At 37.1% G+C, this 12,902-nt stretch overlaps 1 protein-coding gene across 2 annotated transcripts; it reads right to left on the bottom strand.

Moving 5' to 3' along the window:
• Positions 1 to 12,902, bottom strand: zgc:174863 (uncharacterized protein LOC100136852 homolog). Of its 2 annotated transcripts, XM_051945504.1 has the most exons (9): positions 12,713 to 12,902; positions 6,830 to 6,909; positions 6,402 to 6,737; positions 5,603 to 5,911; positions 4,521 to 4,640; positions 4,002 to 4,034; positions 3,404 to 3,448; positions 3,253 to 3,294; positions 1 to 3,091 (listed from the first exon to the last, which is right to left on the bottom strand). In XM_051945504.1, the coding sequence occupies exons 2-8, from the start codon at positions 6,897 to 6,899 to the stop codon at positions 3,254 to 3,256; spliced, it is 954 nt and encodes a 317-aa protein (XP_051801464.1). In that variant the 5' UTR covers positions 6,900 to 6,909; positions 12,713 to 12,902; the 3' UTR covers positions 1 to 3,091; position 3,253. The 2 variants fall into 2 exon arrangements, with proteins under 2 accessions (XP_051801464.1, XP_051801466.1); XM_051945506.1 differs by lacking the exon at positions 4,002 to 4,034 and having other exon boundaries at positions 12,713 to 12,898.

The following is a 12,902-nucleotide window of genomic DNA, read 5'->3' as shown; positions in this document are numbered from 1 at the left end:
TTCTCTCTCCCATTTTTTTTCATGAGAATGTCTTTTAATCACATTTTAACACCACAGCCACACCAAATTAACATCACAGCTTATATTACATATGGTTCTTAGTAATCAAAATGCCTGGTCAGTTCACAGTCAGGCTAAATTTAAACCTGAGGTACCAACTGAGACAACATCAATGTACAGATTTACAACAACAGTATATATTCACTCACAGATGCATCTCATAATTTTTCAAAGATGTCTTTTTTTTTTAAACTGCCAGAACAATCTGTAAAATGAAAGACTTTTAATGCTCACACTCGTGTTGTTTCCAATAAGTCAATGATTAACTCTGTTCACATTCTATTCTCATAACAAGCTGAGTCGTGTACGTGTGCGAATGCTGATAAGATATCTTTAGTTGGACACTAATTTTTCTTTTGGTAGTGTCACAATCAGCTGCATGCACGGAGTACAGAAAATGTTATTGTGACCTGCTGCTCTAAAACCAAAATGACACCGGATTAAAATTCTTATCACCAACCTAAAAAGCTGCACTCTTATTTAATACAGTTCAGAGTATTCGATGAAGAGAACAAAACCCAGAGAGGAAGTTTTGCAGTAAGCCATACTCATGCCGAAAGTTACATAAGCGCAACCTTCCTAATTGCACAGAAGCACAAGTTCAAAGGCGCTTTTGGCCTAAAGACAAGTATGAAGCTGCACTTGGCCTAAAGACAAGCCATTACTTGATACGTAGAAAGTGATAATTGATGGTCGGGTCACATGAACTTTCTCAGTGGTTAGAAAAAGGATCTGAAATTTGCAAATGTTCTCAGGCAGTGAGGGGTGATAGTAGACTGAGATAGTCCCTTTGAACTCTGTACAATAAGATTTCTCACCAGATAACTTGAATTACTATGTGGAGAGAGTTGGTCACTGTAGAATGACTGGAGTGATTTTGTAGGTGAATGACATCAAAACTACCAGATTATTTTAAATAAGCGATGAAAAGCCGTTTGCAGCCTTTCCCATATGAAGCACAACCGGAAAAGCATGCAAAAAGTATTCTTCATTTCACACAGCAAGCAGATCTGACTTTATACTCATCATACCAAGCTGTGCGATGCTGATTTAAATAATCAAATGTGTTAGATGTGTTGCCTAGATGTGTATCTGCAACAACTGCAAGACATCACTGACAGACGACCTGACGACCTATTCTGGCTACTATCTGTAAGCAAAACATTCCCATACAACGCTACATTTCTTTGTGGAATCACAATTTTTGTTTCTCTCCTGTTTCTCACTCATTTTTCTGTGCAGATATAGCACCGAAAAGAACCCCTTAAATTGGAGTTGGGTACGTTCCATCTGACAGGTTTCTCTTGCAGATTTTCATCACAATCAAACAGCTTCAAAAATAAAAGTAATATATATATGTGAATTAACTTCAGATGCGAGTACTGCATGCATTGCAAAATATCAGATATACTGAGCTACCCTACTGATCAATAAAATATACTTCTCAACAAAGTACATACAGAGTGTACAGTGTATTTCTTAATGTCAACAAATCCCACAAAATGACCAAAACCCACATCTAACTGTTCCCATCAACAATTACTGCTCGAGTATGTAAAACCAAAGTTACAGGCAAGCGGCTCTGATTATTAACTAGACATAAAACTTACGATGTAATCAGTCATTTGGCGTCAAACAGATTCCAGTCCATCCCATCTCATCATCTATTTAATTCCTTGGAGATGGTCTAAACTGTTGGCTCACTGTTTGAATACATGTGAATTAGCACCTCTGCTTGTTTCCCTGAAGCTCAACACATTTCACAAAGGTTTAATAACGTATTTCGAAGTTAGTGAAGGTAATCTCTGGGAGTCTCATTTGAGAATCATTAATAAAAAAAACAACAAAGCACAAACAAAACAAAACATGGTATTGTACCTACTGCAATATAGCACATTGCATTTGGTAACATGTTTCCTCAATACAGAACCACAACCAGTGTGGCTTGTTTTGAGTCAATCCCACATGGTGCATGATAATCCACAAATGAAATATTATTCAAATTTCTATATGCACTAATTCTATAATTCTTAATGTTGGGAGTAAATTGTGCATTCAGGAATAACCGTCCTATGGTCAGCGGACTACAGATGAAAACTAGCCTTCTGGCTAATTCTGGCTTTTTAAACCACGTGTAATCATGTGTTTTATGAAATTATATTGCCCCCTTTCAAATAAACTAAACTGAACTAAAGGCTTACAGTGCCAGGATGTTTTAGGCAAGCCTTTAAAAATAATGAAATTTTTTATTTGCTTTAACAATTTACATATCCAGTAAGAACAAGCGGGGTTAATTCAAGAATAGACAGGAGTACTAGCACGTTGTTGTTTGGTCTATCGATAGGATTTGTTGACAGTAAAAAAAAAAAAATCCTTATCTTTGAACAACTCTTGGAGTCACAAGCGGTAGTAAAAAGCTACACTATAAGATCACAAATAATGAGACATCAGTTACATTTTATGGCAAAACACACACACACACACACACACCCACCCACCCACCCCTTATAACGTGCCTCTATCATAAGAACATGATTCAGTGTTTTTCTTGTAAAGCTGACAGAACAAGAGATGAGGAAGTAAGTGAGGCCATTCCCATGTAGCTACAGTTACTGCGTAAGTTACAACTACAGCACACTGACTGCTTACAAACATTTCCTCCAACATATATCAGAAATTCAGTGCCAACATCTACATCATTATCACTGTGGTCCTTGAAGATTTTCTATGTCGCACCTGACGTGGCTGTTGTAATGTCACCTGAGGCAAAAGACGATGCTTTGGCTTCTAGTTGATCTTCGCTTGATTAAAAATCAGCCACCATCACTTCTTTTAAGAACGCTGACCGAGCATGCTCGGGGGAAGGCTGAGCTTACAGTTCCTCTGATAAATCACAATAGTACAAGTCATTCCTAGCTACACACAGTTGTTTGTGATAGGAAAGTACAGTGACAGAGTGGCATTTAGGAAGGAAGTGTTAATTTCAGAGGTTGCTGGTAAATTAGTATATTCATGTGGCATGTGGTGTCTCCTGTAGAGAAAGAGAGAGTTTGTAAGAATGACCGCTTTCAGACATTTGGTATTGTCTATTCTTGGTCTTATTTCCATCTATATATTCATATTTGACAGCAAGTAGAGACATAACAAAAAGGAGATAAAAATAGTCTTTTCAGTTGTTTGTTTTATAATTACCTCAGGGCTGGCTGTCTTCACCTTCTGTTTTCTGAAGATGACCTGTAGACAGATTGAATAACAGCATAAATAAAAACAAACAAACAAACAAAAACAATTGAACATTTTATGGCTTAAACACAATCAGGTCACTGTACTATAGACATACTACCTTGCTCAGCATCAAATTCTTCTGCACGGCCCCGTTGATGATCACCTGAAACAAATTATTACAGTAGATAAGATTTCCTGTGCGTAACAATGGATGTACGTGAAACCTTCACCATATTAAGCAATTTCCAGAGATGCAAGCATAGACGTATCTCCAGTGGTGTGTCTGTAGTGGTAGCCAGGCCATGCTATGCTTCAAATATTTGTGATTAGTCACTAAAAGTTTTCACAAGACACAGAAAGGTACAATACTTTTTAAAGGTGCAATACTGCAGTATATCACTGTACTTCCAAAGAAGTCTTCAAATTCAGAGGAAACCCAGTAGAGTTTAATGCCCATATTAGTGCAAGGATAGTAAGAATTGTTGGTGAGTCATGAACATGTGTGTCAGCTCAAAGTTCATCTGGAATATTTGAAAAAAAAAAAAGGTTTCAAAAGCCCACATTGAGCAAAAGATTTGCTTTCAAAGAAAGATTCAAAGAAAACCAATAGGTAGAGTGTTTATTCAAACCTTTAAAGACACAGCGAATGCTAACCCTGATGCCAAGATAATAAAGAATTAAAGCAGAGGTTTTAATTTGTCCAAAGACGGACGTACCCATAAGGGGTGCAGTAGAGGGCCTCCGGGCGTCTGTCAAGAAAACGACAGAGCACGAGAGTGAGAACGCACTCACTACAGACATTTACAACTTCACCAATCTCTGTGAAACATTTTGCAGAACACTGTCTAACAGTGAAAAGTATGTTCACTCTACTGTTCAAACTGTGGAAGAGTTTGCAGCAGCTACAATGATTAGTCAAACTTAAAAATATAAAAGCACTTCCTTAGTGTACTTTCCCCTCATGAATACCTTGGCAGCCTGCCAGGTATCGTACAGGTTTTTCTGCTTCCAACTGCTTTGGTGTCAAATATCATTGCGTGTTGCTTTTCATTTGAGCTCCACATTATTTATAGAAAGGAACTGATGAAATATCACACAACAGCATTACTACCGAGAGAACATTTGAATGCAAGTATCATATTAAAAATCAAAATGGCTATTATGTCGTGTTTTTTTAATTGTATTTCTTCGCATGTGATATGTCAATTCAAAACATGACATGAGTGTGTACTCACTTCGAGATCGTCTTCTATAAATCAACAATGCCAACAGCAATCCCACGATCAGTGATCCAATGACAATCACAGGAGCGACTATTTTGGAGGAGTGATTCAACCCTCCGCTGGCCCCAAGCCCTGAAAAAAATAAATCTGATGCTTCAAATTGTTGCACTTGAGTGATAAAAATCAGTAAACATGTACTGGTGAAAAGATCCCACTGTAATACTTGAGCAAATTACATTCACTTTCCCTTTTACTCCCTGCAGGGTCTGTACAATTTGGACATCTGTCCTTTAGTAAAACCCTACAGATGCAGGGAAAGTAAAAAAGGAACAAGAAGGCTGGCAGGCAACATTCACACTATGTTGCAACACTGTGCAACAGACACCTCATCGACAGATACTAATCTGTGTGGCAGCTGTGACAAGTGAGATGCCAGCTCAGATAGTTGCTGAGAGAACCTTCTGGTGAGTTGGCTTTATAAAGGGAATGGCAAATAAAAGAAAAAAAATGCCGTTCCACAGCATGAAAACTATTATTCAGTCTTACCTGGATTCTACCATCATGCATAGTTTTTTTTATTTTGAGGAAAATGTCAGGTCAGATAATGTTCTTACCTGTCTACTGAATTGTGCCTCAGTAGAAAGTCAACAGCAAAGACAATGGTCATATTGAAATATGAATTAAACAAATAGATGGTAGAAATGTAGAGAAACAGAAGTTTTGCCAGTGTATGAAAACCTCCATCTGTTTCTGGAATTTTGATACTGTTTCACACTTACAGGATGTTATTGATAAAGTTCATACTTTAAATACACTTTGTTGTTTGTGCTGGAAAATTCAGCCTACTCTTGTCTCTGGTGATGCCAACAAAAACACGTCCTACCGTTAGCTTGCGGCTCTTAGTTGAGCAATCCTAAACGAAGGCATGTTTGCGAAACTGTGGTAAAATCTGTTGTTTCAAATTTCAGGTTAAAAAAATGCCCTTAGATTTAACTGTGGCTGCATAGCATTCCTCTGTGTTCAGCAGAAAAGGATCTTTGGGTTTAACAAGTATCACATGTGGTGCTGAATATCCCATACTAAGGAATATGTACCTCCAGAAATCGGTGGCATTTCGAATGTGGTCGAACCCTCTTTGCCTCCAGTGGCATTGAACACGACACAGGTATACTTGGAGAAACGGGATCCTTTCAGCAAAGTCAGCGTGCTTGAGAGCTGAAACAGGCCATTGTCGGTCTTTCTCACGTCCATTTCTGCGCTCTTTGTCCACTCCTCATTGTGTTCGTCAAACCAGCGAAGCTGACCTTTCGGGTAGCCACCATCAGCGTTACAAATCAGGTCGTTATTTGCATCTTCGGATATTTTCTCAGGAATGGAGTGTACAGTTGGGTCTCTGTATGTGGCTGCAACAACGAAATGGAAAGCAAACATCGTGAATGAGCTGAACAGTGTACTAACATGCCAATCAAATAACAATAAAATATCTCAATGACATCAGATGTCCACAATATTTGGCTGGGACTAAGAATCACAATATGTGGTAAATAAGATAAGAAGATGGCTACTACAGCAAATATTCCTGATCATGTTTGTATAACATAATGAAACTGAAATCAAGTAATGACAGTTTGAGGTCATCTAAGGGGAATGCCAAACAGATTAGCCTGGAAAGTCCCTGACTTCAAAATAAGTTTCAATCCATCAGAGAAACACAACTTTTTTCATTAAGTCAGTTTTCTGTGTTTAACCAGAATGTGCAAATGTACATAGTAACAGTTTTACTAGCGTTTTAGCTTTAATTTAAGCTGGTGAGAATTAATTTTGTGAATACATTTTTAACTCAAAATGGTGACCTCTCTGTGCCAAATGGTGGTAAAAATGTTTCACTTTCACCTTTGACGTTGAGGCTAGTGAGGCTGCTGTCATCGCCGCTGTCTGTGATCACCATGCATGTATAATCTCCATCGTCTGCCACCTTAGTTTCGGCAATGAGCAGGGATATGTTCATGTTGTTGTCATTCCAGGATGGTTCAGCAAATCTATAGCCTGGCTCCTGCTGGAGTTTCCCTCTGTTAAAAAACAGCAAGGGTTGCTCAGCTCCCTCTTTCGTCCAAGTCACAATCCGGATTACTGCACCTTCTACTTCTCTTGTGGTTTTGACAACACACTCCAGCAGTGACTGATGGCCATATTCTCCGTTTTTTGTGTTGCATTCTATTTTTACAAAAGCTGTAGAAAACAAAGTAAAAAAGGAGAGGGTGGTTACACTGGTAGTAAGCAGAATTTCATACTTTTAGTATTCAGATTATGGAGGAGCTTACGATTCTTTGCATTTCCTGCAGCGACCCAGACGGCAATGAGAATAAAGAAGGTGGTTCCACTGGAGGCCATGTTTCTTTATCTGAAAGTAAAGTTATAATGAAAATGTATTTAAAAATCACTTTAGATACAAGAATCACCAGCTTTAATTCAAGAGGGTCAAAACTGCAGGACGGAAAGGGGGTGGGAGGAGGACTGGGATGAAACTAATATTGTGCATTAGAGGTCAGTGTGTTAGAGGTTGTTGGTGAAGGTTTAGGCCTTACAAATGTCTTATTGTTGAAGAAAGCATGATAAAAGTGAAGCAACAAGCCACATCATGTGCAGCAAACACTACCTCCATTAATGTCATGCTCAAACATTAATCTTCAGAGAATCAATAATCAGCTATGCCATTTCTGGCAGAAACCCAGTGTGAGCTTCCTGGATAAAATTACATTTATGTAATCTTTACAAGGAAAGACTCTCAAAAAATTCCCTGAACATATTATGTCATTAGTTCCCTGGCTCTTAATAATTCAATCAACATCCATTTGTGGCGACAGGAAAAATGATGAAATACATTAATAAAGAATTATGTTCATCAACCGCACTGAATAAAACAAACAGAAGTCGTTTAAGTGTTTGTGTTGCTAGTTTGTATGAAACCATTCATTTTCATTGAACCAGGAAGGACAAGACCAATGACACATTAATCAGTCGTGGTAGTGAAGTATTCATGACCTTTACCTGTGTAAAAGTACTAATACTCAGAGACAAGTCCTGCATTTAACATGCTATCTAAGCACAACAATGTAGGTATAATCAGCAAAATATACCTGAAAGAGGAAAAACTAAAAGACACAATGCAGAAAAATGTAGCTGTTGCACTCATCTATATTTCTCATTACATTTCTATTATTATTGCAAAGAAGGATTTTACTGTTGTAGTTGGCGGAGGTTGAGCTTATTTTGAACAATTTTGTACAGAACAGTTCCTAATGATCATTTTCAGTATGGATTAGTTTATTGATTGCTGATTGGTTTGTAAAAAAAAATCTTAGAATAGCAAAATAGTGAAAGTCCCATCATCACAATGTGCAATCTAATTCTAAAAAATATTCAAAATACATTAAAATTGGGAAAATAATGAAAGAAAAATTACACAAAATCTTCATATTTGTGAAAACTGACCCATAAAATGTTAATACCTGGAAAGGGACTCGAACAATTAGCAAAATAGTTTCTAAATTTGTGCAACAATTAACTCAATCAACTGATTAATGAATTACTCGTTTCAGCTGTACTTGTAAAAACTGTATTTCTTTCATAATAAAACAGGTTTCTTCAGGTCTTCGTATGTTTTGTGAGCAAAGATTGTGAGTAGAAAATTTCCCTGTAAAATGTAGTGGAGTATTCAAAGAATATATCATGAAGAAAAAGATTTGCCTAAAGTACTGAGTTACATTCTACCCCTGTGAATTAGTGACTGTGCAAAAACAATTTGTTCTTCATCATCTAGCATTAAGATTACTTGTCCTAATATAAACAAATGTGAAATTTTATTTTTGATTTTCCAACATACAAAGCTTTGAGAATGAGTTCTGTTTGCTACCAAAAACAGATTTTTTTCTTCTCTTTTTAAGGATACTGGCAAAGACATGCAAATTTATTTCTGATTTGGATAGCATTCAAATCGTATCACACAAAGCTTTGTGGTGCTGACTGTTGAATAAATTAGTTGTGTTGCCATGTGTAGTGTGCAAAAAGCTGCTCTGCTGGCAATGCCTTGTTTTCAGGACACATCGTCCTTTCTGTAGCCAAAATAATTCCATACAACTGATGTTGTCTTTCTTTTTGAAACCAAACTGCAACTTTTAGTGTGTCCATCCTGTTTATTCACTCATTTTACTGTCCACGTAATGCAAACCCGAATAAGTTACCAGAACTCAAAAAAACTGAGGCAATCAATTGCCACAAACTTTTTGAATTAATAAATTAAAAGTCAAAAGTTTTCAGAACTTAAAAGTTTGGATTACAGATAAGACAGTAAAAATTAAATAATTACATTCTGTCCTCCGCAAATGTTTTAGTTTATGTGTCCTGCTTTCAATGTAATTTTTAGACTATTTATCCCTGATCTCAGTGATATTGTTTTTATGTTTGCAAATTATTTTTTAATAATGATCGATTTTACTTCATTTGTGAAGCACTATAATATTCTTTAGACATTATAACGTGTATAAATAAGATTTATTATTAAATCTTATTTATTAAACCTGTTCTTCTATTTAACTAAATGAAAACACTCGTCCTCAGCCCACCGGGTATGTTCACTTAAATTTTAATCTGAGCTTCCAAAATCCAATCTTCCTGAGTTCTTCCTTCATATATTGTTTTCTTGAACATTCTTTGAAGAATCTATGATTGCATGATAGTCTTCTCATCTGAGCCTGTCCTCATAGAAAAAACGACCACATAGGTCGTCTGTACATGCCCGTATTACGACCGAGTGTTACGTTTTGACGTTAAGCGACCTCTCGCGGTTGAGTAAATATCAACACTCCGGTGTCTCAACTGAAACGTCACCATGAACAAACTTTTACCTAACACTATCCCTATCCCTAACCCTAACCCTAACCCTAAACCCGTGTTGCGAAAGTGAGGAAAAAGCCGTTCCGCGAATTAAATCCCGTAATGCGTTCCTGTCTCCTGTAGGGGCGCTAACATAAATATGCTCTCATGGGTCGTATGCTGGGGCACGTTACATACAACCTGTGTGGTCGTATGAGTTTGAGGACTTGTTGCTCATCTTGGCAGTGTTCAGATAGATAGATAGATAGATAGATAGATAGATAGATAGATAGATAGATAGATAGATACTTTACTAATCCCGAGGGAAATTCAAATAAACAGGTTGTACGTTTTCACATCAACCCCATCACATCTATAGCCTTGCTGACATATCAGACACATACAGTCATATTAAAACAAGTGAAAAATAGCGAGAAATAAGTGGAAATAATTGAAAATACGTGGAAATAATCATTTTCAATATGCAATTACATAGTTCTTATAAGGTGGATTTAAGTTATGCTTTCAAGTAATGCTTATTTAATACATAAATAGTTCAAGTCAATCAAATTTTTGAGTTATGTAAGTTTACTCAAAAAAACAAGATCTAGTCACATAAACTCGATATATGGAAGTAAGTAGAACTTTTTTTTTAAAAATGTGAGTTTACTTAATTTATTTGATTATTTTGAACATGTGGGTTTACAGTGTATGTGGGAACTCTATATCTGCAAACTGTGTTTTAAATTTTAAAAAAAACTGTAAAAATAAACTCTCTACACATCTCTACATACATCTCTACAAACACTCTATCCAAGAGTCCTTAAACTGCAGGCATCATCTTACGTCAGACTGAATTCTCCAGTATTTTCATCAAAGAAAAGGAGACCTGGGTAAGGTTTTGTTTTGTATCAAACAACGGAAGAAAAGAAAGTTGAGGCATAATGTGTTTGAGTTCATTTCATTCACAATACGCTTCCTGCAATGTGACTATTGCAAGACAAAAAGCATGTATGTGTGGATGCATCCTTTTGTTGAGAACAGGAGAGATACCACCAACAGGCAGACAGAAAAAACAGACATAAGATAAACTGTTCCTCAATGTGAGTGGAAGGAAATGAAAGGAGTGAGAGGTCAATAACCTCATCACTAATGAGGAAAAGTGCCTGGCTAAGTGTTTATTTTTTGGCATTGACCTCAAATTTAGACTTCTGAGAGAATTCTCAGAGCTGATTTTCTTTGCTTCTGAAAATCCAGCAATTTTGTAGAAAAGATTTTCTCAAGAATGAGTTGACGAACTGCGGAGTATACAAACTGCTTCCTTTTGTCCATTTTACTTATTTGTCTTAATTACGAGCAAATTTTGCGCTCCATTAGTGTTCCCAAAAGCTGAGTCAAGTCACTCAAAATGAAAAATGCATAAACAAATGAGACAACCATAAATGCAAAACATGGGTGAATTTTAAACCAGACAAAAACTGAACAGACTTGTTGTGTAGTTTAAAACCTGCAAAATACACTTTATTCTCGAAGAAACATAATTTTCTCAGCTCAACAAATGCTAAAAAGTTAGCAGGGTAATTACTGAGAATAAAATAGGTCACTCTGGGTGTGTGTGTGTGTGTGTGTGTGTGTGTGTGTGTGTGTGTGTGTGTGTGTGTGTGTGTGTGTGTGTGTGTGAAGTCTATAAAGGATAACAAACAATAGAGTACACAAAATAAAATTAAAAGTATATAAGATCCAAAGCAGACCTCTGATCTCATTCCTTCCCATGCCAGATCTACTTTCGAAATGATCAATTTGGTTTTGTAATCTTGCACATTGTTTCACCTTCTGTAAATGGGAGTGGAGCACAGACCCATTGTTTCTTCAGAAACCCATTCAACCCTCCATCCGTCCGTCTGTGAACGTGTTTGCTCTAGACTTGAAATGTCACTTTACCTCCCAGGTCAAATACACAATGAGTTTTACTGAAACACTTTTTATACAACCAGGGAGTTTTAATAGTGCTAAATATTTGACAGTATCCTCCACACAAACATCCGAGGGAGGAAATTCTGTGAGAACCAAAACAAAACTGTCAGTACTGTTAGAAGAAATTTCACAGCTGTTTTTAATTTTAAAGCTGGCATTCTCTATCAGAATGTTCCTGCTTGGTTTGGCTGTTTTGCACTATTCAGTTTTTTCAATGCGCCTCTCACACCACTAATAGTACGGACTTTGACACTACATTTTTGTAGTATTCATGTTCGTTTCTACATTTACATTTCAACAAGATGTGTGGGACTCCCTGACCTGCAGTCAAAAAGATCCCCTCTTGTACTGAGTCATATTGAAACAGAAAGAATTTTGTTTTGCCATTTGTTATAGTCACGGTTTGCGTTTGTGGACGCAACAGGAAATTACTAAAGTGGTCAAATATGATGCTCAAATACAAGCTGCAGACTGGACAATCAGGTGAAAGACACACAAGACAAATATATTTTGTGTTGCTTGTCCCAATGCGATAATCAAGTCACTGCAGCTGTGTGCGAGTGCATGCCAGACTCACAATCCCTTATGAACAGCAGTAAACATCTGCACAACCTACACAGGCACATTATAATTGAATTAAATCTTTTCACATCCTCCGGAAATATTCACTCGGGCTAATTCCACTCCTGGAGTTAGGGATAAACAGTACCAGGAGCACACAAAGCGCTGTGAATCTCCAGTAATAATATTATTCTTACTGATAATAAGATGTGTTGATCACATTTCTATCTCTCATGTCTGAAATGGATCCCCAGACGCCTGTCTGTCCACATCCTGTTCGAATAGCACTTGGTGGGAAAATCCTATTGCCAGTTATAAAGTAGCTTTCATAACTTTAACCGTGAAATATAATCAACTTTTGACACGTGTTGCATTTATTAGATTAACTCAGCTTGTTGAAGTTTTATTTAGTCAGTTTTGTCGAAAGGAGGACGCAAACGTCAAAAGTAATATCAAAAAATATTTTTAAAAAAACAAAATGGCTACGTTAAGTACACAGGTAGGTTATATCAGAAGCATGGCTTATCTACCAGGTGAGTTATCAACAGCTGTGGTGTTCAACACTGAGTCCGACAAACATGGACTCATTTTTGATTCAACTCAACACGTATAATTAAAACTAGAATATAGAAACACGCCAGTAAACATACAAAATTATATATGTCGACATATATGTGTACGTGACTACACCGGCTTTATGTTACCCGTCAATGATCTCACTGTTTAGGTTCGTGAACGCAACAAAATGTCGCAGCGCACATACAAACACACACAACATAATGTCATGTAAAGCTCACCGTACAGGCTCATCGAGATGGACACCAAGTCTGTCGGTGGGGGAATTCACAGACTAATATTTAAACACTGCTGTTTGTCGCTCGCCCTTCTTCTTTATACTTTCACTTTCAGTATGAGTAACTTAAACGGGATTGGCTGTAGAAGCGCCTCGTCTGGTTCAACGACACTGCCCTGTTTACCACACACGGC

Source organism: Acanthochromis polyacanthus, chromosome 3, assembly GCF_021347895.1.
Source record: "Acanthochromis polyacanthus isolate Apoly-LR-REF ecotype Palm Island chromosome 3, KAUST_Apoly_ChrSc, whole genome shotgun sequence".
Classification (NCBI taxonomy): Eukaryota; Metazoa; Chordata; class Actinopteri; family Pomacentridae; genus Acanthochromis; species Acanthochromis polyacanthus.
This window is presented reverse-complemented; position numbering and strand designations above follow the sequence as displayed.